Source organism: Pogona vitticeps, chromosome 5 (genome assembly GCF_051106095.1).
Source record: "Pogona vitticeps strain Pit_001003342236 chromosome 5, PviZW2.1, whole genome shotgun sequence".
Classification (NCBI taxonomy): Eukaryota; Metazoa; Chordata; class Lepidosauria; order Squamata; family Agamidae; genus Pogona; species Pogona vitticeps.
This window is the reverse complement of record NC_135787.1, coordinates 159,118,957-159,145,416: the sequence shown is the minus strand read 5'-3', so window position 1 is coordinate 159,145,416 and position 26,460 is coordinate 159,118,957. Positions and strand designations below refer to the sequence as shown.

The 26,460-nt window shown below is 41.4% G+C and overlaps 1 protein-coding gene across 1 annotated transcript in view; it reads left to right on the top strand.

Annotated features, from left to right (window-relative positions):
- The first annotated feature begins 281 nt into the window (after positions 1–281).
- The window catches only part of LOC110089002 (sodium-coupled monocarboxylate transporter 1), a 53,550-nt gene continuing 27,371 nt past the window's right edge, over positions 282–26,460 (top strand). Inside the window, exons 1-7 of the mRNA XM_020811714.3 lie at positions 282–977; positions 4,058–4,123; positions 5,186–5,237; positions 6,778–6,845; positions 13,331–13,485; positions 15,808–15,948; positions 22,949–23,078. Coding sequence (XP_020667373.3) covers positions 600–977; positions 4,058–4,123; positions 5,186–5,237; positions 6,778–6,845; positions 13,331–13,485; positions 15,808–15,948; positions 22,949–23,078 — 990 coding nt within the window. The 5' untranslated portion in view covers positions 282–599. The remainder of the gene's footprint in view (positions 978–4,057; positions 4,124–5,185; positions 5,238–6,777; positions 6,846–13,330; positions 13,486–15,807; positions 15,949–22,948; positions 23,079–26,460) is intronic.

The following is a 26,460-nucleotide window of genomic DNA, read 5'->3' as shown; positions in this document are numbered from 1 at the left end:
TAAATGTAAGGAATGAATAATAATAAATACGCCTTGACATTCGAGCGTCTCCTTTGCCTGAAAACTTGTCGGTTCCACTTTCCACCTCCCAAACCCGCTACCGTGAAGGGCGTCCAGTGAAACCACACGGGGTTAGAAGGTGAAAAGGAGTAAGTGGCTTTTTATGTTCAAGTTGGCGAAAAGCAGAATAAAAGTAGTCTGATGAACAGACAGAATCGATAACACGAGCTACGAACTAATCGAGGACGCCGAGTTCGCACAATTAAAAAGGAGCGGCTCAAGCGGAGCGCGCCAAGCTTGAATAACGGCTGGTTGGCGGAAGGCGGAGCGGCGCTTCGACGCCACCGAAGCCGAGAGGGTGGCGGGGGTGCCTGGCGGTCCGGGCTGAAAGAGTTGAAATCTGTGGGGTGGCCCTGTGGGACTTCCCTGAGGCGCTCCCCACTTCCGACAGCCGGGTGAGGAGAGCCAAGCGCGGCGGACAGGCGGAGCTCAGGCCCACAGAGGGGCCTCTTGGACTACGCGGGGGGCCTGCCCTCCCTCGTAACGGCGCGGCGGGTTTTGCAGGGGCGCGTCTCCCTCCCGCGCTCCGGTTTGAGGCCATGTCGTCGTCCGCCACGACCCCTCCCGTTGTGGACCCCAACAGGCTTTCCGACCGCTTCACCATTTTAGACTATGTCGTTTTCGGGGCCATGCTGGTTTTCTCCGCCGCCATCGGCATTTTCTACGCCTTCCGCGGAGTCCACAAGAGTCACGACGACTACGTGATGGCGGGCCGCAGCCTCACGTGCGGGCCGGTGGCGCTCTCGCTCACGGCCAGCTTCATGTCGGCGGTGACAGTGCTGGGCACCCCGGCCGAGATCTATCGCTTTGGGATCTCTTTCGGCCTCTTTTCCATCGCCTATGCCATCATGGTGTTGATCAGCGCAGAAGTATTCCTGCCCGTTTACTACAGGCTGGGGATCACCAGCGCATACGAGGTAGCTAGCGGACGGTGGCGGGGCCACTTTCCATTTATTGCGGCTGAAGGCGACTGGTCACTTGCAGCCGGCCCTTGCTATTTCCCTCTGCAAGATTGGCCGTGATTTGCCTGCTCCCCTGTTTTCCACGGAAAAATTGCCGTGGGTTTGGGTGGGAAGGCCGCCTTATAAAATCAAAACACCAAATAGAATGAGTAGCCTATTGACAAAACCGTGGTGGGTAGTGAGTGCCACACTACCCATTGGTACTATTTTTTTAAAAAAAAGAACCATTAAACATTTTACAAATAAGGTGGGCAGTGCCACATGCATTTTGCAAACTGTATTTTGTCTTCTTAGCCCTCTGATTGCTACAGTTATGGGCATATACTATTCCTGCCTGAAGAAGCATTCTCAAAAACTTGGAAAGCTTGCCTTATTTGTAATGTTGTAGTGATTGTGTAAGGGTATTACCCAGCCCAGAACGTTTAAATTTTTAAAGTTTATATTCAGTCCAAAATTGTTTGTGTATTCACATGGCAAGCAGGGGAAATCAAACAACAAAAACAAACAACAAAACCAGCCTCAGGCTGCTGGCACATTGATGGAGCTGGCCAAAGCCCAGGATTTCTTCTGGTACCCTTGGTCAGCTAGAGGCTTCTGGATATCACACTGGTAAAACATGTAAACAGAGCCTTTTACTCTCTCTCTCTCTCTCTCCCCCCCCCCCCCATGTGTGTGTGTTTTGGATCTTCAGCACTTGTTACAAAAGGAAACAGCACAGATAACTTTGGTATGCTTACTGTCCATAGAGCAACTTGTGGACCAAGAGGTGGGAGTTCCAGTCATATACTGTACCATCTGTTGTATTCTTATGAATTTGTCTGACCCCTGCCTCTGAAACATAGCTAAACTGCAGCTTTTGACACATAGTCTGTTCAATTCTATATGTGAATAGTAAATTAATTAATCCCATTCATTAACAGTAATTCTCAATAAGACAGTAGTGCTGTACCTACCCATTTACCTAAGGGTGTGAACCAATTATTCAAAGGGACGCTTATTGTCATAAAATGAAAATCAATATTGGTGATGCTACAACCAAAAAGTAGTTTAAAACCTCTTTGTTTCAGGTGGAAAACAGAACCAAAGCTGGGTATGTTTAGCAAGTTATGATACCCAACTGCCAAACTCTATAGCTTCCTCCAGTGACTTTGTATTGACAATACAAGTCAAGGACCCCTGAAGGGCCTCATAAAGAAGGGATGGGGATATTTGGCCTTGTTGATATCCAGCTCACATCAGCCTTGGCCACCATAGTTGATTAGCAAATGCAGTCAAAAAACACCTGGTGAGCCACATATTCCCCATCTCTACCATAAATCAAATGACTGAGTAGTAGTCTCACTAACACCAAATCCTAAGAGTGTTTAGCTAGGTATTACTTAACTTGTGTAAAACAATGTTTCTCAGGGACAACCCAACCTTTGGTCTAAATGAGAGAGTCACTGATTTAATGGCAACATCATTTGGTAGCAAGGGTACCATAACACATCCTCTACTGCTCCTGTATGCTTCTTTAAAAAAGGTGAGGAAGAGGCCCTTGTTCTCTGCTCCATCCCACTCTGTAATGCCTGGCTGTAGCAATTCCTTGTAGGTGAGGCACTGTGGGTAAAGTGGCCATAGAATTGCCCACAAGTGATTTTTTTTGGAGGGGGGGGAACTACCTCTCCTACAGCTGGAAAGACCTTACAACTGGGCATTATTGCAGAGGTTACCTGTCACTGAAGAAGAACAGAATGTTGCAGGGTGGGGAGAAAGGACCAGAACTTCTTTTCGCAATGTGAAGGGTTTGCAGCCATTGCCACTGAAATTACCTGGTGGTCCTGGTGTAATGGAAGGAATGGCACTTCATTTTGGAACTCAGTTGGTGAAGTTCGTAATCAGCTCCTGGTGCCTCTTAAACTCTTCCTGGCCGAACAGCCTAGACAGATACCATATAGAATGACTCTGAAAGGGGCAGAAAATGGCATTTTGCTTATTTTAGACTATCATGACATTTCCCCCCCCATTTACCTGTAACAATATAGAACAAGAGCATCTGCACTATTCAATATTGTGATATTGAGTTCATAGAGTTATAGAACTACAAGTACCCTTAGAGATCACCAGTCCCTCAGCTGAATGCAAGAGTTGTCTTGTGTATGCAAGCAGTTAGCATCCCTGATGGCTGCCAAGTTTTGGCTTAAATCCATTCAGGAAAGGAGAATTCATCAGCTTCTAAGGTAGTCATTTCCACATGGGATCTCTCTCACACACTTTGACTCTCACTCACGAAGATACAATTTAAGTGTCCTGAATGAGAAATTGTCTGGCTTTTTTTCTCCATGCTCCTGAAATGGATTTTTGCTGTTTAGAGGAAAATAGCAGATACGATACTGGCATTTGCATGGCTTCTAATCCTTGGCAGCAAATACCAGCAAATCACCCTGAATGGGGTGAATTTGATCTAGTAAATAGAGGGGGTCATGAACCGCCAGTTGGGCACTTCATGCCAGTTCATTAACTGGACAGACAGGTGTTTGGCATTTCCCAGACCTGCCACCTCCGGCAGGTGCCCATTCACAAACAGCACCTTGGTTTCCCTGCCCTGCCTCCTACGGGTGCTGCCTCTAAGTATGTGAGTGGGTGCCTGCTGAAGACGGCAGGCTGGGAACCGCTGAACACTTACTTGTTCAGCCGGTAAATGAATTGGCAGTTCGTGCCCGTCTCTACTAGTAAACAAAATGACAGTGAATGAACTCAGCTTCCAAATCATTTCCCTCCCTATCAAATTAGCAGCATGCCCATGTGCATTTCATTTTTAAAAAGGTGACAGATAGTAGCTGAATTTCTCAAGTAACATGTCATCTCAGGAACTGCAACCCTGTGTGTTTTTGCTCACAAGTAATTCCTAGTAAATTTATGGGAATTTATTCCCTCCTACATTTAAAGAAAACTCCAGACTTAGATACTGTTTGTATTCTTTTTCTTTAAAAACTGTCATTACTTTTTCGATTTACTGTGTGTTTGATATTTAAATGTAGTCTTTCTTTTTGCAGTACTTGGAACTTCGATATAATAAATATATGCGTCTGGTTGGAACAGTGATGTTCATGACACTGACGGTAAGTAAAGCACAAAATATTTCTGATAATCATTATCTTTTATATTAGTATCCTAAATTATAATTGATTTAGAATGTTTGCTCATATTAAATATGTCACTTCCAGTCTTATTCCAAACTAATTCCATTGACTTCAGTGATAGTTAATGATATTTCAGAACACTAACCTAAATTAGTTCAACATCTTGTCAGCACTCAGGGTGGATATATTTAAACTAGGAATGAGTAAAATATTCCACTTGATGTTATATACTGTAAGTTACTGGGCCTTGCTTTAGAATTAAATTGTTTTAATTAGTTTTCTATGCATCTAGTGTTTCAGTAAAGACACACATTGTATTAAAGTTCCTTTCATATAAGACAGCCATAGAAATGAGACATTGAAGGATGCACTGAGACTTTAGTAAGGTGTGTCCAGTATTCAGTTGGTACCCATGGCATAAGAGGCCTTGGTTTCACATAATCTGAATAATACGTGCTGACAAATAGGGGACTGTTTGGATATAGATAATTTTACCCTAAATAACTTTTGACCTTTCACAGTAATGTGGTAAGCCTCTAATGAGGAAATGTAAGCATTTCCAAAAGAGGAAAATAAGCTTTTCATTTAAAACAGAAAAGCTATGGTTGGTTCTCTACCACAAAATCAAGGAAATTCAGATGGCAGATCAACTCTCCCTATTCTCACTCAAGCCATTCAAACACTTAACTTACTACTTGCACTCTATATTCTCCTAACAACAGTCTAGCTTTGTAAGCTAGAGATGTGCTAAGCAGTATTATGCTTGTTAGAAGTTAAGGCAGATTCTAATTGAATAGAATGTTATTTTCTTTCAGATTTAATATTGTTTTTTAATGATGTAAGCTGCCTCTTTATATTTATTGTTTTTAACATTATTCTTTAATAATGTAAGCTGCCTTGGGTCATTTTTAAGGAGAAAGGGTAAGATTTAAATAAATAAATGCATACACTCACACACACACACACACACACGTACGTACGTACAGTATGTACATACGTACATACATTTTCATGCCTGTTTATTTCTTTCCTGTTGTCCAGGTATTATATACTGGAATTGTTATATATTCTCCATCCTTGGCTTTGAATCAAGGTAATATGAACGTATTCTTCAACACATTTTTTTAACAGAACAGAAAAGATAGATAAATAATATCATTGTAAGATATATATACTGATGTCTTTGGGTGGTTCACTTGTGGGAAGTATCTACTAGCTAATAAGAAATGTTAATTCCCATTGCTGAGCAGTAAGGGTATAAGGAACACTGGTTTTGTACTTTTGTTCTGTTTTGTCCTTGATGAAAAACAACATCACCATGTCAGTGTATCCCACTGAAAAAATTATCAGTCATTGTGATGTTTTTTGTTTCTGTATGGGCAGGCTTTTTTTAGCAGCAGTTTTAGCAAAAATACTTGCGTTTTGCACAAAGCATTGGCATTTTGTATTTTAGAAAAAAACCTTGTATTTTCTGCAGAACTTCTGCAAAATTCCCACAAAAAGCTCTGAAATGTAAAAATGCAAAAATCTCTTGCCGTCTTTCAAATGTACAGAAAAGTTTTAAAAATTTTCATTTTCACCTGCAAGAACAAAATGAACAAACATTTACATATCTGTTCTTCAGCTCATGTGCACAATATGACTTTGGCATCTAGTTATATACGTGTATGATTCAAGCATGTGTGAGTGGAGGGTATTAAAACTTAGGCCGAATGCTAGTGGGGTTTTGTGTGCGTGCAAGAGGAATCATATGAATTTTCACAGCTAAGTGACAAGGTGCTAGCTTGGCACACACAAGATATCTAATCTATTAGCTATGGCAAATTACATGATTCCTCTTGCCCTTTTTGAAAATCTCAACAAGATTTTGACTTTGTAATTTGGTTGCTAAGGTCAGCTTCTTGTAATCTTCCCGTTTGGTCATACTTTGCTGTTTTGCTCGCCCTTAACAAATTGCTCAGAAATTGAATGAATACTTTATTACGGTCAAAGACCAGTAAAACCAAATCAGTATAAAATAGATACATATAATTATAGTTTCGTAAAGCCAGTCAGGGTAATAAAATTCCATTAAAACATGATAAAACAACCCCGTCTTTCCAGTTAATAACATCATATATCCTTAATATAAGTAAAACCTCAGCCAGTGTTATATTAAAAGCATTATATTATCCATCCTAAATCACCTACCCAAAAATCTGATTGTCAGAGAGTAGCAACTGGACATAATCCTCTGATCTCCCGGGAGATTTACAGATAATAGGTGATAAAAGCTCCATACGAAGATCCTGATAGGAAGTACAGAAAAGGAGAACATGACCAACTGATTCAACTTTATCACTATTACAAGGCAGAGACAATCTGATGTAGGCAAACCTCAAAATCCCTCCAGAAGCTTAGAAGGAAAAACATTGACCCTAGCTTAGGAGTTGTTGAAGTATGATTGCTACTTATCAATGCAGTACTTTTCTTGACAGGTATATGCTATAGATTTGTTAAGTATGATAGTTATGTAGTATAATATAGATTTATTTCTGGTCATTGATGCAGTAATTAATCAGTTGATTGATGTGTATTTCTTCAAACTGTTGCTAGAAATGTTTCAAAAACCTGTGCATTTTTTTCATTCTCAGTTACAGGATTTCAGTTGTGGGGTTCTGTTGTTGCAACAGGAGTAGTCTGTACTTTCTATTGCACACTGGTATGTTAATAATATGTAAACAGTATGGTATGTTAACCATTTGTAAACATGTGTTGTAGTAACTTTTGATAAGTTATTAGTATAATATGAAATTTTAATTTTCCATTTTGCTACCATACTCTCTTTCCCCCTGTTGACTTTTGTGGTTAAGCTGCTGTCACCTCATATTTAATAACCTGTTTATCATAGGCAACAATTAATTCCAAACAGGCAAATGTAGGGAATTTTATGCAGGCCAGTATGTGGGCTTGTGGAAATGGAAGTGCCTCATCTGTTTTTCAGCCCTGGTTGATTTCCATGCTGTGTCTGGGGGAAGGGTTTTCCTCTGAAGCTGGGATGAATAGCAGGGGTTGCCAGGGAATGGATGGATTGCTCTTCCCTTAGCGTTCAGGTTTGTAACTAGCCAGTTGTCTTCATATCCATGTTGGTTGCAGTGGAGAGGGCTTCTGATCCTCCCTGGCGAGAATGGAAACAAAAATGGCAAAAAAAAATGGGAGGAGGACAGGGAGAGGAAGAAGCAAAGCAAAGAATCAAACCCAGAAGCACCAGGATGATTACTGCTGGTTTGAGGGATTCCCCCCCCCAAGAAAAAAACCCTTGTCCGGAGCAAAAACTGCCACTCCTGGAAGGTTCCAAGAGAGGAAACATAATTTTTTTCTTCTAGAAAAATGTGTGGGGATTTTGTGTATTTGTTTTGTTTTGCTTGGGATAGTGTGGGTTGTATGAAAAAATTCTTTTGGGAATGCATATTGTCCACTTCATCTTACATAGTATTGGTTGAAATCCTATTATGCAGGTTCACCTGTGCAAAAGGAACAACCTCATCAGCTGTGACAGATTGTTTTCTTGTGTGATTTGGGGGCATGTATATGTTGCAAAGACTGCAGGAACATGGAATCCATCTGGAAAATTCAGGCTTCTTTGTAAGTGCCAGGGAAAGGCTAGCTGGGAATGTGGCGATTAGAGTCTGCCCAGTAACAAGGAGGGAGTAACATCTGCCACTTCTCTCTTGTGAGAGCAGCCTTTAAGGCCAAGCCAGCTGCTTCCCTGATACTGCACTAGTTAGATGATGATTTTAGTTGTGTGAGGGGAGGGGGACAGAAAGTGTTCTTGTCTTTGTGAACATTCAAGGCCTCATAAAAAGCCTCCTTGGCAGATTATCTGGAAGGATCTAGAATGGGATAATTAGTGTATAAAAGGGGTTCAGAAGTTACCTTAGCAGATTCAGATTACCTCTCAGGAGATGCTGTGCCGTGCCTGGAAGGATGCACTCTGTGAACATTTCCAAATTGACTCTATGCTAACGTATGAGTATTAGATAGAATAGCTTGGCTTTGTTGTTTTCTGGTGTGTTCTCTTGATCGCCTTAGCTTTGTTCCATGTGTTTTTTGAAATCTCTCTGAAACTTTTTAAAAAACTTTTGCCTTTTGCTTTTTCTCAGTATCTTTATTAAAATATAAAAATATCTCCAACTAACTGTCTGGGTTTTGGGCTCAAAAGGTTTGTGGTACTAAAGCCAGGTTTTGCCTTGACGAGCTACTGGGAGTTTTGGTGTTTTTGTAGGTGTGGTGGCAGTTCTACCTTGCAAGGTGGGCATGATGGTTCTGAGTGCCTGGCTCTGTGGATGTTTGGACTCCCTGGGTAGACTGGAGTCTTGGGATGCACCCGTGCCAAGCAGATTCCCTAATCATCACCACACTTGACTCTCCTCGGTTCACCCACTCCAGAATAAACAGGGTAGTTTGGCTGAGTGGCTACTTAGGGAATTCCTGAGGCTAGTTAACTATCACACATGTCTTGCTGAGAATATGATGGATGCATGTACGCTAAAACCACAAAATGGAGCCTTTAATCTGGGGCAATCTGCTGCTGCTGACATCATTCTCATGGCACAGGCAGACCCTGCCCACAAGATTTTGGCCATTGTCTTCTATGAGCTTATTGTCAAGGAGAAGAAGTTATTTTTGGATTGACAGGACAATGACCAAAACAATGGGCAAAGTTTACAGAACTTTATTAAAAGAAAAAGGAAGAAATGTACAGTAAAATGAGTGTAGACTAGTAACAGAAATGAAACTAATAAACCTTATATAGCAAAGATAGAACATGGCAAAGATATGATTGAAGACTCTTTCTGCCACTGGGAACTCTCTGTATAGTGGCAGGTCTTCTTTCCACCTTCTTGAGCGCCCAGCCCCTAAGAATCCACATTCATATGGCCTGTGCAGTACTCGATAGATGTGGCCCACACCAAAACTCACCAATGCCCTAAAAACCTAACACTTTAATACCTTTTAGGCAGCTAACATCTGCCCTCTGGCTAGGACCACAACTCATTCTTTCTTAAGTGGCAAAATATTTAAATACTGTACTAACTCTCTAAATGGTACATTGATGGCTCACTAACTGGCAAATTAACAGGACTTGTGTCTTCAGAGAATTAAGATAATGAGCAAATTAGTAACCCACTGAGTTCCCAGGCACAGCTGTCCAGAATTTATTTCCCAGGTTATAACCATACACTTTAATAGCTGACAGTTAATTGGTAAACATATATACTCTTCCTAGATGGCTATTTGTCAGATCAGGGAAAAGGAATGGGAACAGAAATAAAACTGCTGAAGATTCAGTTTCTGCTCAGACAAAGAAACACCTATAGGCCTATATGAAAATGGAAACCAATTCATATAGACCCACAAATGCTGGCAAGCCTGGACCTAGATGAGGAAAATTGAGACACACTACCATTACACTTCCTCATTTTCAAAAAGTCTTACACAATGTAAAACTGCTTATATAGAATCTGTCCTAACATTGAAGTCCTTGTGACTGTTGTGATTCTTTTAAGAACATGTTTTTTTCCATGTTAAAGGTCCTTTGCTTCCCATTTCAGCAGTGGTTCCCAACCTGGGTTCTCCAGATGTTTTTGGACTAGAAGTCTCAGAAGTTTTCACCACTAGCTGTGCTGGCCAGGATATCTGGGAGTTGTAGTCCAAAACATCTGGAGGCCTAAGGTTGGGAACAACAGTCTTTCGGAATTATATTGTGGAAATGCTTCTTCTTGTTCCCCAGTCAGTTATGCAGATGAGCAAAACTATGAGTCAAGGTATGTCCTCCTTTCCCAGATTTAACTGAAGGAAACGGAAGGAATTCTGGTTCATATACTTGGAATTAGTAAAATATAGTATGCTACCAGGGAAAACATCTTTGCTTTGAGTATTAGAGATAAATTGGAACATTTCTTGCATTCCTATTCATTTTTTTTTTCATGTTTACAGAAAGGAATCTGTAATTCAAGGTGAAAGTGAAATAAAAATGGCAGAGTTCATTTAGTTTTCTACTGTATTGCAAGTGAAAGACCACATTTCTTTCTTTCTTTTGAATAAATCTATCCTTGTATGTTTCATGCCAATACTGTATCTTTGTAATCAGGTGGGCTATATGTGGGGTTCAGAGATTGCTCTGAATCCTTCCAGGCAAACAAATCTTTTAGTACTGAAACAGTTGAGAATTTTGATTATAACGTGTATTTTCATAACATCAGCAGAGTAAGGAGATATTGGTTAGAAGAGATACTTATAACACTATGACACTGAGAGAGTAAAACCAACAACTTAGTATATTTACATATATACATAGAGAATAGACTTTCCTCTGGCAGCATAACATGGCATGAAGCAACACACAGAATAGGAAAAAGTGACCTGACTTACAGCAGATAAAGACGTTCATTTTATACATGACTTATGTACAGTTCTGTGACCAATCAGAAAATACATTCCTCCATTTTCTGTTACACCAAGTTTCATCATGCACACAGCTGTACAGAATTAAGTTTTAATCCTTGATACCCACACCTGAATACAATCAGTATAGTGACTCAGGTGAAATTGACCACTTTACATTTAACTATTGTTGTTGTTGTTTAGTCGTTAAGTCGTGTATGGGTCTTTGTGGCGCCATTGATCAGAGCACGCCAGGCCCTCCTGTCTTCCACTGCCTCCCGGAGTTTGGTCTAATTCATGTTGGTAGCTTCGATGATACTGTCCAACCATCTCGTCCTCTGTTGTTCCCTTCTCCTCTTGCCTTCACACTTTACCTATGTGGACCCTTGTTGGCAAGGTGAAGTCTCTGCTTTTTAAGATGCTGTGTAGGTTTGTCATTGCTTTCCTCCCAAGAAGCAGGTGTCTTTTAATTTCGTCGCTGCTGTCACCATCTGCAGTGATCATGGAGCCCAAGAAAGTAAAATCTGTCACTGCCTCCATATCTTCCCCTTCTGTCTTAGTTTTTTTGATGTTGAGTTTCAGACCGTTTTTTGCACTCTCCTCTTTCACCCTCATTACAAGGTTCTTTAATTCCTCCTCACTTTCTGCCATCAGAGTGGTATCATCTGCATATCGGAGGTTGTTGATATTTCTTCCGGCAATCTTAATTCCGGTTTGGGATTCCTCCAGTCCAGCCTTCCACATGATATACTCTGCATATAAGTTAAATAAGCCGGGGGACAATATACAGCCTTGTCTCACTCCTTTCCCAATTTTGAACCAATCAGTTGTTCCATATCCAGTTCTAACTGTTGCTTCCTGTCCCACATATAGGTTTCTCAGGAGATAGACAAGGTGGTCAGGCACTCCCATTTCTTTAAGGACTTGCCATAGTTTGCTGTGATCCACACAGTCAAAGGCTTTTGCATAGTCAATGAAGCAGAAGTAAATGTTTTTCTGGAACTCTCTGGCTTTCTCCATAATCCAGCACATGTTAGCAATTTGGTCTCGAGTTCCTCTGCCCCTTCAAAATCCAGCTTGTACTTCTGGGAGTTCTCGGTCCACATACAGTGGTACCTCAATTTACGAGCTTAATCTGTATTGGAACAGTGTTTTTATGTCAAAATGTTCGTAAGTCAATGCAAAATTTCCCATAGGGATACATTGAAAACCATTTAATCTGTTCCGGCTGTTTTTTGTTCTTATGTCGAGGTGCTGTTCGCAAGTAGAGCCATTAGTTCCCATAGGAACTAATGCAAAGCCAGTTAATCCGTACCCTACCACTAGGGGGAGAATTTTTTAATTTTTTTCTTCTTTTGACCTGAGATGAACTAAGGTAAAAAAAAGAACTGGAAAGGTTTTTTGTTCGTAAGTCGAAGCTCCGTTTGCAAGTTGAAGCAAAATGTTGCGAACAGAGCCGTTTGTAATGCAAAGTGTTCGTAAGTAGAGACGTTAGTAAGTCGAGGTACCACTGTACAGCTGAAGCCTGTCTTGTAGGATTTTGAGCATAACCTTGCTAGCGTGTAAAATGAGTGCAATTGTATAGTCGTTGGAGCATTTTTTGGCACTGCCCTTCTTTGGGATTGGGATGTAGACTGATCTTTTCCAGTCCTCTGAGTTTTCCAAACTTGCTCACTTATTGAGTGTAGCACCTTGACAGCGTCATCTTTTTAAGATTTTAAATACTTCAGTTGGAATGCCATCACCTGCACTGACCTTGTTGTTAGCCATGCTTTCTAAGGCACTTGACGTAACTCTCCAGGATGTCTGGCTCAAGGTCAGCAGCCACACTATCTGGGTTGTCTGGGAAATCCAGATCTTTCTGGTATAATTCCCCTGTGTATTCTTGCTACCTCTTCTTGATGTCTTCTGCTTCTGTGAGGTCCCTCCCATTTTTGTCCTTTATCATGTCCATCTTTGCACATAAGGTTCATTTAATATCTCCAATTTTCTTGAACATATCTCTGGTTTTTCCCTTTTTATTATTTTCCTCTATATCTTTGCACTGTTCGTCTCTCCTTGCTATTCTTTGGAAGTCTGCATTCAGTTTTCTGTAACTTTCTGTATCTCCCTTGCGTTTTGTTTCCTTTCTCTTCTCTGCTATCTGTGAGGCCTTGTTGGACAGCCACTTTGCTTTCTTGCATTTCCTTTTCTTTGGGATGGTTTTTGTTGCTGTCTCCTGTACAATGTTACAAGCCTCCGTCGATAGTTCTCCAGGCACTCTGTCCACCAAATCGAGTTCCTTAAATGTGTTCTTCACTTCCACTGAGTGATTTGGTCTAGATTATACCTTAGCCCAGTGTTTTTTCCTACTTTCTTCAGTTTAAGCTTGAGTTTTGCTATAAGAAGCTGATGATCAGAGCCACAATCAGCTCCACGCCTCCCCCCCCAATTTAACTGTGCAACATTAAAATTTAATACATTTTCATATCTAAATCTTAACAGACATGTAAACAAATTCTGCTATCTCTAAATGAAAAAATAAAGTTGGGTTAATTTGTGAAATGTGGATTGAGGCAAGCTTGCATACAGAGAAAGATTCAATCTTTTATTCTTAAGTTAGCCATTTTCCAGTGAAGGATTAACTGTATCATCTAGTTTAGCTGGGAGTGAAGCCACAGGAGCAGTTTTTGTGTGAAAATAGAAAAAAAATTATCAGGGTTTTGTGCATGTGCACGGTTCTTTTTTTAATTGTACAATGTGTCTGCTGTTTCTAAATAGGGTGGCCTAAAAGCAGTTGTCTGGACAGATGTTTTCCAGTTTATATTGATGATATCTGGGTTTCTAGTAGTGATTGTACGGACTGCAATAATTAAAGGAGGACTCGGTACCGTTATAGATGAGGCCCGCCATGGAGGAAGACTGAGAATATGGGAGTAAGTGTGTTTTTGCTACAGTAATATTTATTTGTTTAATAATATTTTTACTCTGCTTTTCTCATAAAAGTGTCAATGGCGGCTTACAGTATTAAAAAGTGAACAGTATGAAAGCTAAAAACAATAAATTATTACAGCATTAAAAAAGAATTAAACAACAATCTTATTAAAAACTCACAGATAAAAGCAGTAAACACACATTAAAAAGCAACAAAAAATTTAAATACAGTAATCCCTTTAAAAAGAAAAACCTCTTAGATAGTCACTAAGGGAAAGCCTGCCTGAAAGAAAGGTCTTCTCCTGGGGGGGGGGGGATCTTCTCTCTCTTTCACATGGGAGGGAGTTCCAGAGTATCGGAACAGAGACAGAGAAGACCCTTATATGCTGTAAATATAAATAGCTTAATATAAATAGCTCAGTATTTTTGAAAATGTTGAAAAATGTGAGCTCCAAGTAGTCCGCAGCTCAAGAGGAATTTGCTCCTTTCAACATTCATTTGATTGAATCAAGTGGTCAATTCATTAAATTCCCACAATTCCACAGAGATACAATAATCTTCTGATAAAATGATACAAGATTATAACTCCAACTAGTATCATTGGTTGATCACTTGGACCCAATATACCTAAAGGACACTATTCATCCATATGAGCCTAACTGAAGTCGGAGATGTTTGAGGGAGCCTTTTTATCTTACACCCTCAGGGGTACATATAGTAAGAGAAGGCTTGAATTATCTGTCAAGGGAAGCTTGTCTACTGTTCTTCTGCCAGTAAACAAAGAAAGACCTTTACATCCAGGCTAGCCTTTGGCTGTAATCTAGACTGGTGTCACTTTACAACATGTTTTATTTTAAATTGTTTTTGATGTTTATTTTAATTGATCTGTTTTATATTTTTAATATATTAGTTTTAATGATTTGATTGTTAGCAGCCTTGAGTCCTACTGTTGAGGATGAAGGCAATATACAGATCTTCTGTATACATGTTTGCCTTTTTGTTTGATTCTGTAAATACAGAACAATACAATAAAAATTCATAATCATGCAAAATACAGTCATTAAAACATACATTTCTGCCAACATTGTTAGACTGCCTCTATAAATTAAAACATTTAATTCCATAATTGCCACATCCATACTAATTATACTTAATCCAGTTCTGATATATTGAATAAGTCTCCATCTATCCATCAACGTTGTTGTGCTTATGTACACTGCAAGGCTGTAAGTGTAGCCATCTCAAGTTGATCCTAAATTTTCTTAATTCTTTTATATTAAGTTTATAATTAGCTGTCTAGATAGGTCAATGAGTTAGGTACCTTTCTGCAGAGCCATAGACTGAGAATTTGATTCATCACTGTGTCTTCTGGGAGAAGAGCCAACCTGTGTAGCCTTGGGCAAGCTATATGGTTCCAGAGTGCATCTGGAAGATGCATTGCTGAACCACTTCTGAGTATGTAGTATGTAGAGAATGTTGGAAGGGGTCTCCAGAATCGAAATTGATTTGACAGCATATAATTATTTAAGTTTTAAATTATGTTTTCATAAATTAATAAAGAATATTTTTCCATTTCTAATAATGTATATGTTCAACTATGTCTAAAACTAGCTGCAATTTATCTGACATAATAACTGTTTCAGTAGGGCCTGTCCTAGGGACCTTGTAAGCAGAAGAGCTTGAATAACTTAAAAAAAAATAAAATTAATAAATACAGTACTTGCAGCCATTGAGGCAGGTCTTGGACATTCGGAAGCTTTTTGTCATGGCATAGTGTTCCAAGTCATGTCTTCCCATCAGAGGGGGAATGAAATCATTTGTGTGTATCTAAGACTGCCGTATCAGTAATAGGAAGAAAAAGAAGGCTTCACTCTATCAGTAAATTCTTCTTTGTTAGAAGGGCAGCCTGCTCCACTCTGATGTTGCAGTGCATATAGGATGTGGATTAGGAACTTCTGCAAATTTCCTGTTCCCTGTTCTGTCTTTTAATCCTTTTCAGTTTATTTCAATTTTTTACTTTTCCTGGGTTTCACAGTTTCTGATGTACTGTAGTTACGTTTCAGAAACTGTTGACCTGTAGCAGTTCTAAAATGGGGAAGGGCTTGGTACTGCTGTAGCTTGATATAAATTAGATAGAAGAGTGTCCTGAAAGATATAGGATTGACTTGAGGATACAGTTACTAGGAGGTGTCACCCAAGGGCCCTACTTCTACTAAGGGGAAGATGAAGAAATCTCTTTGTGGATTCAAAATTATCATCTTTTCCCAATTGACTCTTGACTGCTTACTAATTGTTCTCTGATTTCTTTTGACATTTCTTTTTAGCTTTAACCCAAATCCTCTGCAAAGGCATACTTTCTGGACGCTTGCTGTTGGTGGCACTTTTACATGGCTTGGCATATATGGAATAAATCAATCTCAAGTTCAGCGATACCTTGCTTGCAGATCACTTCTTCATGGAAAACTGTAAGTCTTCATGTTGTAAATCCATTGCTTCTGTCTAGAGATAATTTCTGTGGCAGTGAACTGTAAACTTCCTCCTATTCATGCAGGTAGCTGATGGGTATTTCAACTGTTGTCTGGTTCTTCATCGTGGTCTTCTGTGAATGCACAAAAGGGTTAACCCAGCGCCAGCGTTGGTCCTCTCGGAACATTCGCGAGCTTAAAGAGGAAAGTAACAAAGTTTAAGGCTGCCTATACTGCACATGCTCCGCCCGCCCAAGCCTCAGTTCCATTTTTCCGCTTAGCGATTTGGAACCCTTTCGCTTCGAGCTCTTAATACTTTAGCTTTTGACTGATAATTTTCTGGAATTTTGACCTTGGATTGCTTCAGCTTTGAGAACTTTCTCCCTCCCTGATGCGGACTGTTCTTTGGCTCCACTCCGTTTTGGATTCCCCCTCAATTTTGGCTGCTTTGGACTTTCCCGCCTTTCCCCCCGCCTTATTAACGTCTACTAGTAAGACTTTTCAGCTTTTATGTCCCCCTCAGGGCCCTTTAGCCATTGTGTTGTGTGCTCTAGGAAGATTCCCCACCAAGATGGGCATGATCGCTGCCTTTTCTGTTTAGGCGAGTCACATATCGCTAAGTCCTGTAGACATTGCAAAGCCTTCACTAAGGCTGCATTGAAAGCCAGGCAACAACGTCTTAAGTACCACCTGTGGGAATCTACTTTGGCTTCTACCAAACCTTCTGACCTGGAAATGGCCTCACCTTCGGTCACCCCTCGATCTGAATCTGGAACTTCCATTCAATCAGTTGTCTCCAAAGTCACAAAACCTCCTAAAAAAGTGACCTCTTCAAAGAAATCTGCTTCGACGTCGAAATCTTCTGCTGCTGCTACAGCGAAACCTGGAAAACCTGGGAAAGCTCCTGTTAAAACCAAGGAACCCCCCGTTCAACTTCCACCTATTTCTGAGACTTTACCTTCGCCTATTTTGGAGGATTCGTCGAGAGACCATGAATCCTTGTTGGAGGCAGCCCCATCGCTCCCTCCTCGACAAGTTGAGCCTTCTCTACCGGCGGGCGTCTCATCTCCGACGCCGAGTCAGCTTGCTGGAGCTACTGCAGGCTTGACTTCTGCCCTGCACAGCCCAATGCCTCTTGGGCAGGGGTCTTCGGCTCCCTCTGTCTCATCAGCGTGTTTGAGGTCGAAATCCCCTCAAAAAAAGCACTTGTCGAAGAGGAAACACCGCTCTTCGACTCGACGTCGATCCAAGCACCGACGTCGACACAGGTCCTCAGATTCGGAGGACTCTGATAGACCAAGGGCCCGTCATAACCATCGACGTCGACGGGATTATAGCTCCTCTGATTCTTCTTCTTCCTCGTCGACTGATCAACGTCAAAAGCATAAGAAGGTGAAGTATGTCTACATTTGTTCTTCTTCTTCTGAGTCTCCACATCCTCGCCGCCGCCATCGACGTCGACGGGTCGACATCGAAGGCTCATGGGCTCCAATACCACCCCCCCATGGAACCTATTCCATCCACGTCAACAGCACCTATTTCTTCACAGCAAACTCAGTCTTCTAATCTCAACGTCGAGAGAGTCCCTTGCAAAAGGAAGCGAGATGTTTTTTCCTTGGATCCAGATGAGGCTTCTTCGGTAGCATCCTCTGATTCTGAGCAGGAGCTTCCGTCACAACCTTGCCAAGGAGACCTTCCTGAGGGTGAGGTCGTCGGCTCTGACACAGGTGATCCACATGCTTCGTCTCCCTCAGAGGATTTTTCCTTTTACTTTCAGATGCTCTCAAGATTAGCAAGGGCTCTGAAATTGGAAGTAGACCAGCCTACACCTCCTGGGGAGGACCTTATCTTCGGTGACATAAAGGTCTCCTCCTCCGAGTCTCACCTTTGTTCCAGTGATAATGGACATTATAAAAGAGTTTGGGAGCAGCCTTCCACCTCTCCCTCCATCTCTCGTCGTACAGAGAACCTTTATCATGTTCACGGCAGTGACACGAAATTCTTACTCAAACATCCAATACCAAACTCACTCATTGTGGAAACGAGTTGTACTAAACCCTCTGGGAAATCACATGTTACTCCCACTAACAAAGAAGGCAAAAAGTTAGAAATCATTGGAAGGAAAATCTACTCCTTAATTTCTTTGCTCCTACAGATCATCAATTATCAAACTGCCTTAGGAGCTTACCAGAAACAGCTTTGGCTCAAAATTCTACCTGGTCTCAAGATGACCCCTGAAGACGTTCAGGAGGGTTTTCTGAATTCCTATGAAGAAGCTCAGACTGTATCCAAACATCAGAGACTGTCCACTAGACAAGTGGCTGAGACTGCTGCCAGAGTTCTTATGTCAGCTGTCACTATTCGCAGACATGCATGGCTCAGGTCTGCAGACATCCTAGGGGACGTCAAAACCAAAGTAGAGAACCTTGCCTTTGACGCTACCGGACTATTTAATGAAAAAACTGACAATCATTTGAAGAAGACTACCAAATCTTATTCTATCCAGACACAACCTAGATTTAAAAAATTTCAATAGAGAAGGTCTTATGCTCAATATCAGCAATCTTCACAACAATACAGACCTTACAAGAACTTACCTCAGCAGACAGCATCTCAGGCTTCTTCCTCTGCTCCCAGTTATCGTCCTCCACAATCCCAGCACAGGCAATCCTATAAGCCGCCTGCCAAAAAATCAAAACAGTATCTTTGTTGTAAACGTAAACGGAAATCCCATCACCACATGGTTTCAACCATTTCTGGCAAACTGGTCCGCCATCACAAACGACTTGTGGGCATTAAAAATCATCCAATTCGGCTACCGGCTGGAATTTATAGAATTTCCTCCCTTAGGGTTCGTAAGTCATACATCCTTCAATCCCGCTTTGGAGGAGGAAGTAGTTCTGTCACTTCTAGAAAAGGATGCCATTCAACCTGTCCCAATCACAGATCTAAAAAATGGATTCTACTCCCGGTACTTTGCCGTGCCAAAGAAAGGTGGAGCTATAAGACCTATCCTTGACCTAAGAATCCTAAACACTTACCTGCATCCACGACGCTTCCAGATGGTAACCCTGGAGTCCATCCTCCCCCTGCTAAAGAAAAACAACTGGTTTGTGGTGGTGGATCTGAAGGATACATACTTCCATGTGACCATCCATCCAGATCATCGCAAGTACCTTCGATTCATCTTTCAGGAAACCATTTATCAATTCCTAGCCTTGCCCTTTGGACTTTCAACAGCTCCCAGGACATTTACAAAAGTCATGGCACCTGTGGCAGCTTACCTACGTCTCAAAGGCATCCACGTCTACCCTTTTATAGACGATTGGCTGGTGGTCTCCCCATCCAGGGTTCAGGCCCTTAAAGACACAAAATTCATTCTACGGTTACTGCCAAAGCCAGGACTTACCATCAACAGAGAGAAGTCACATCTCAAACCGTCCAAGATAGTGCATTACATCAGGACATGTCTAGATGCCATCAGAGGTCGAGTTTTTCTGCCCAAAGATCGGATTCGAAAGATACGCAAGGCTCTCCGGAAGTTTCGGCCAAGGGCCCGTGTGAGAGCGAAACATGTTCAACACCTGTTAGGCCTTATGGCCTCCACCACTCCGGCTCTGGCACACGCATGTCTCAAACTGCAGTCCCTGCAGTCTTGGTTCCTGGCACTCTTCAATCCCATGATGGACAGCCAGAGGAAACGTCTCCCAGTGACTCCAGAGCTTGTAAAGCAACTCCAGTGGTGGAACTATCCTCGACATCTGAGGGTGGGCAGACCCTTTCGACCTCTCCAGCTTACTGTGCAGGTGACAACAGATGCCAGTCTGACAGGATGGGGAGCTCACCGCGGACGGCACAAGGTTCATGCTCTCTGGTCTGCTCAAGAAAGAAACCTCCACATAAACCGTCTGGAGATCATAGCGGTCATCAAGGCTTTCAGAGCTTTCCTTCCCATGGTGCAGGGTCGTGGTGTCCAGTTAGTAACAGACAACACCACGACCATGTACTATATCAACAAACAAGGAGGGACATGCTCAGGATCGCTTCTTTACCTTGCCTTACATCTGTGGGAGTGGTGCTACCAGCACCGTGTCTATCCTGTAGCGATTCATGTAGCCACAACAGACAATGTGTTAGCAGACCAGCTGAGTCGCCTCACTCGTCAAACACACGAGTGGGAAATGAACACCCAGGTTTTCCAGGACCTCTGTCACCTGTGGGGGACGCCATCTGTGGACATCTTTGCCTCTCATTGCAATGTGAAATGCACCGAATATGCATCGAGAGCAGGTCTGGGCAAGGACTCGTTGGGGACGCATTCATGATCCCGTGGAATCAAGGACTCCTTTACATGTTTCCTCCTCTTCCTTTAATACAGAAGTCTCTAGTGAAGCTTCGTTACTCACCTGTGGGGGTGATCTTCATAGCACCATTCTAACCTCGGCAGGTGTGGTTTCCGACGTTAATGAGGATGGCCTCAGAGTTCAAAAGACTGCCAATGTTACCAGATCTCTTGACTCAGGATGCAGGCAGAGTGTTTCACCCAGATGTGAACACTCTGCATCTCACGGCGTGGAGGATCTCCCTGAGATCAAGGAGGTGTTAGATCGGGCAAAGAAACCCTCCACTGCTCTCCTCTATAGTTATAAGTGGAGAAGCTTTTTGAAATTCACTGAAGCTAGAGGTCTTGTTCCATCCCCTGTGTCCCTTTCTACGTTAGTACAATATCTACGTTACCTGTTTGATTTCAAGTTATCCCTTTCTACTATTAAGGTTTACCTAGCTGCAATCATTTCTTTCCAACCTAAGGATTCCGATTCATCACACCTGTTCTCCCATCCTACAGTTAAAGCCTTTCTCAAAGGACTCACTAATCTGAGACCACCAATTCGACCACCAGTTCTGCAGTGGTCCCTCCAGTTGGTGTTGCATGCCCTTACTCGTCCTCCCTTTGAACCAATGGTTACGTGTGACCTCAAGATGTTATCTCTTATGTCTTTATTTCTTGTGGCCATCACTTCTGCCAGATGGGCGAGTGAACTTGCTGCCCTTCGTTTTGACCAACCCTTTCTACAATTTTTCAAGGACAAAGTTCTATTACATCCTGATGTCTCCTTTCTTCCAAAGGTGGTTTCAGACTTTCACCTCAACCAGCCTTTGATGCTTCCTACTCTGTTCTCTGATCCTGCTAATGACACCAAGCGCATGCTCCACACTCTGGATGTTAGGACGGCTCTAGCCTTCTATGTCTCTAGAACCAAAGACTTTAGGTCATCCAATAGACTTTTCCTCTGCTACTTTGGAAAAAAGAAGGGTCTCTCAGCATAATCTTCAACGCTCTCCAGATGTCTTGTCTCCACAATCTCTCTTGCTTATGCGCATAAGCATAAGACTCCACCTGAAGGACTCAGGGCTCATTCCACCAGAGCCATAGCCTCTTCTACTGCCCTGCTACGTGGCGTCGATTTACCTGACATCTGCAGGACTGCCACCTGGTCTAATGTCTCCACTTTCATCACTCACTACAGACTAGACCTGAGGGCCAAGAAGGAGACGGGTTTCGGGAGAGCGGTGTTGACGTCTGTCCTCCAGTGACAGCCCACCATCCGGTGAGTAAGCGTGCTAATCACCCTTTTGTGTGCATTCACAGAAGACCACGATGAAGAAAGAAAGGTTACTTACCTGTAACCATGGTTCTTCAAGTGGTCATCTGTGGATTCACACAATCCCGCCCGGCCTCCCCTCTATCTGTCACTGGCTGTATCAAGCTCATGCTCAGGTACCTGTGGCGGATAAATGGAACTGAGGCTTGGGCTGGCGGAGCATGAGCGGTATAGGCAGCCTTAAACGTTGCTACTTTTCTCTTCAAGCTCGAGAATGTTCCGAGAGGACTCAACGCTGGTGCTGGGTTAACCCTTTTGTGTGAATTCACAGATGACCACTTGAAGAACCATGGTTACAGGTAAGTAACCTTTCTTTTTGTTCTCCATGCAGTATGTTCTGCATACATCTACCAGTGGGGTCTCTACTTAAGAACTTAATCCGTATTGGAAGGTGGTTCTCAAGTTGAAAAGTTCTTATGTTGAATCTGCATTTCCCATAGGAATGCATTGAAAACCATTTAATCCGTATCTGCTCTTTTCCGTCCATAGAAACTACAGTGAAACCTCTACTTAAGAACTTAATCCGTTTTGGAATGGTGTTCTTAAGTTGAAACATTAAGTTGAAGCAAAATTTCCCACAGGAATGGACTGAAAACCAATTAATCTGTTCTGGCTGTTTTTTTGTTATGTAGAGGTGCGTTCGTACATTGAAGCATTAGTTCCCATAGGAACTTATGCAAAGCTGGTTAATACATACTCTACCACTAGGGGGAGAATTTTTTTTTAACCTAAGATGACCTAAGGTTAAAAAAAAAGAGCAGGAAATGTTTTTTTTCCTGTTCTTATCTTGGATTTCTGTTCTCAAGTAGAAGCAAAATTTAGCAAATGGAGCTGTTCTTAAGTTGGATTGTTCTTAAGTAGGGACGTTCTTAAGTAGAGACCCCACTGTAATACCAAAGGATAATTTAACCTTGCTCAGCTGAAGTGATTGTTTCTTGCTCTTTGGCAGATTCTGTTTTTCATCAAAAACATTCCTCATGTTTTGTAGCTGTTAAAGTGAATGATTTCTGTATTTCTATTTTGTGATTAAATAAATCATGATAATATAAAATTAGATAGTACGGTAATTATTTAAACTTTTAGTATAATTTAAAGTCACACCAGTTAGCAAACATAATCCACAATTACAAAAAGAGATTTTCAGAAGCAGATTTAATATATATGTGCCATCTCCAAACCCATATTCAAATAGAGAGAATAGACCAACTTCAGAGGCAACTTTGTGTTCAGGAATACTGTATGGTGCTTCAGTGTATAATATGGCAATACTGCTTTGTTTTCATGTAAGTTCAACAAGCACAAGACTTCCTTGAGTTTTCTTTAACTTTTTTTTGCAGTGCTCTATATTTAAATCTTGTGGGACTCTGGATAACACTATCTTCTGCAGTTATGAGTGGACTTTCAATATATTCTATATACAAGGATTGTGACCCATGGACAGCAAAATATGTGTCAGCACCAGATCAGGTTTAGTATTAATACAAGAAGTAAAATACAAAATAATAAATGTAGATTTGATCTCCTTTTTTGCATCCTCAGTGTAACTGATTTAGTTTTTGGTAGGTCTCAATTTTAAATAGATCATAAGTGTTAATTAAGTAGCTCTTAATGATCAACATAATTAATGCATTATAAATTTCCAGAGCCAAGCAATCCAATGTTTTACTTGAAATAAAGGACAAAAAATGAAAACAAAAATAACAAAGCAACTCCTTTGTTTCTGAAGAAAACAGGAATTGCCTGTTGCAGTACAATGACCACAGTTAGAAATGGCAGCTCACTATCTCTATTTGGTAGCTAAATCCACTCTAAAATGTTATTCATGATACCATTTTCAGCACTTTGTGAATGTCCACATTCCTTTCCTTTTGTGTCTGTACTGGGATGATGGAAAAGATCAGGATATATACAGGCTGCGTTCCTTTTTGCAGAGCAAGAGGCTTGCCATTGATAACTGTTATTTAACCTCACAGATATCCTACCTTGATGCTCTATATGCAGATCTGAGTTGGATGTCCACTTAGAATTTGCAGCTTGTGCAAAGTGTGGCAGTTAAAAAACAGCAAAATGGAATATATCACATCTATTTACCCATGCTTCCATCTTGCTCAGTCTGCTTCTTCATGTCCTGGCAAAATTCCAAATGTTGACAATTGTCTTTAAAGGCTTTAACATCATGAGCCCAACTAGTCTTACAGGCTGCCTTAAATATAAGTGATCATATTTAAAGATCTGATGTCAAGGCTTTTCTCAGTCCATCATTAGGCATGGGTATTTAGTACTTAAACAAAAGAAAGAAAGGGGGAAAATATGAAAGAGGTGCTCATTTATCATTTTGTGTTCTTTTGTTGATTGTGAAAAAGAGCCTCTTAAACGCAAACGATTTATACTAACAAAAGGAGTACACAAATGTGTTTAATCTTTCTTCTCCACTTTGTCAGTTAAAACTCCTGGGAAGCTTTTTTTATCCCTTGGTGTCACAGGAGCTGCTGTCAGCCTTTAGTCAGAACATCTGGAAGAGAAGCAGAAATTTTGACTTTTCACAAAAAGCCTTTATTGATGGGAACCAGGAGTATTTGTTTTGCTTCAGTACCTTGTTGGTGCAAGCTGCTGATGGTATCCATCTTGCATTGTGCTGCCTGCCTCTGTGACTCCATCTTGGATCCTTTTGATTTTTGGTTTTTCTCCACTATTGATTTGGATTATTATTGCTGTTGCCACCAGAAAGCCTACCTGTGTCAGGGTTCCTCCTTAGGATCATTTTTTTGGATTTCCCCCTCTTTTGTCATTTTCTTTCTTGAATTATTTCTGCTGCCTACCAGATTCAAAGAAGATAAGAAAATCACATGGTAGGGGGAAGAAAACTCTGCCTGTATTCTACTAGTTTTCATTGGAGATGATTCTTTTTTGCCGTAATTTGCTTGCTTGCTTTCATGGTTTTTAAGAGAGCGAGCTCTGTGGGTTTATTTGTTTTGCTATTTCTTTCCCCGTGTGTGCATATATATGTACGTGTGTGCTCTGTGCGTGTCTGTCTGTCTGTCTGTCTGTCTGTGTAAGGATGTGCTTTCCCTGTTAGATTGGTATTTTAAATTGTTATTTGGTTAATTTACTGTGTATTTGTGTCATTAAAGGTGTATATTTTGGTGAGTTTGGGGGGGATGTTTTATTTGCCTCCGGGAATATGTGGGCTGGGTGAGGTGGTCTTTGTGACTGTGCCAATATGCCACTATGCTGTGTGAATGCTCCAGAGGCCATTTATTATTGCCTGCTTTTGGAGTATATTGATTCTCTTTTGCCTTGCTTCTGCTTTTCTGAAGTAGTTTTCATGGCTCCTTCGAGGCTTTTTTTTTTGCCAGAAAACACAAACAAGAAAAAACAAAATGAAATAATCTGAAATAGGCGGTATCTCTAATATAAAATGAAATGGCTGGTGCATGGAGAACACAAAAACAAAAGAGGCACCCCTAGAAAGAACCTGAAAGAAAAGAAATGTGAACAAATATTACTATGTACTTCTCTACCTGTCACCTTCTGTTGATCATATTTTGGTCTGTTACATGGTACATAGGCCATGGTACATAGTTATTTTACTTTCTAAGCAGTGATTTAAACAACAAAGTCTTGATTTGACTTAAGTTTCTCATATGTATTTTTGACACTGCATATACTAATTGGTTCTCAAACCAAAACTGCCTAAATAAAAATGCCTGCAGTCTGGTAAAATCAATCAAATAGAAACACTTAAGGGATTCTGACAGAAATTGGACCTGTGGCTAGAGAAAATGATTATTAACCACATACTATCACATATGTTATTACTTAAGCATTTTCTTATTCCTACTGTACAATATATATTCAGGTTCTTACTTTAAGAAACACTATAACTAATTTTCTGTAGTGGGAGTAAGATAATTGTCACTGCACAAGAGTGCAATGATGTTATTGTGCAGCGGATCCAATCAGCATTCTATGAGACAATTCTAAAAATGGGGGCAGTCCAAAGAAAACATTATGACTTCGAAACTGGACTGCACAGATGTAGCATTCGTACTTTGCTCTCGTGAGAGAGCCTCGTGGCGCAGTGGTTAAACTGCTGTACTACAGTGCTCACGACCTGGGGTTCAATCCCATGTAGCCGGCTCAAGGTTGACTCAGCCTTCCATCCTTCCGAGGTCGGTAAAATGAGTACCCAGCTTGCTGGGGGGGGCAATGTGTAGCCTGCATAATTAACATGTAAACCGCCCAGAGAGTGCTTGAAGTGGTATGGGGCGGTATACAAGCAGCACGCTTTGTTTTGCTTTTTGTTTTTGCTCTGTACCAGATTTGGGGAAATGTTGGCAAATGTTTTTCAGTTTATGATTTTTTAAAAAGTAAAACTGTTTTAACTCCCATGCAGAATCAAACAACCTTAAATTTTCCCAGATTTAAAACAGATCAAACGGTGGCATGGCAAGTGTGCTTGTGCGCATGCACAAATGGCGGTGCAGCGCTCACATGGCCGCATATGTGCAAAAGGGCATGCGCCACTCACACAGGTGCACTGGAGTTTAGACGCATGCTCAAATCAGCTGTGCAGGGGTGAGTGCGTGCAGGGGGGCAGCGGGAGGTCTATTTCCGCGGCCCGGTCTGGCTCAGGCCATGGACCAGCACCAGGCCATGGACTGGGGATTGGGGACCTCTGCTGTAGTCCATTTTGACTGCTGTCATGGTTGTTGTTGATATTCAGGCTGCCCTTTGCAATGTAAAGCTTGCCATCCTTTTCCCTGCTGGCAAAACGGGCACAATATTGTTCAGCAGTATCAGGCTATTTCCTGGCTTTTTAAATCATCAGTACAGAAGCAAAATATCC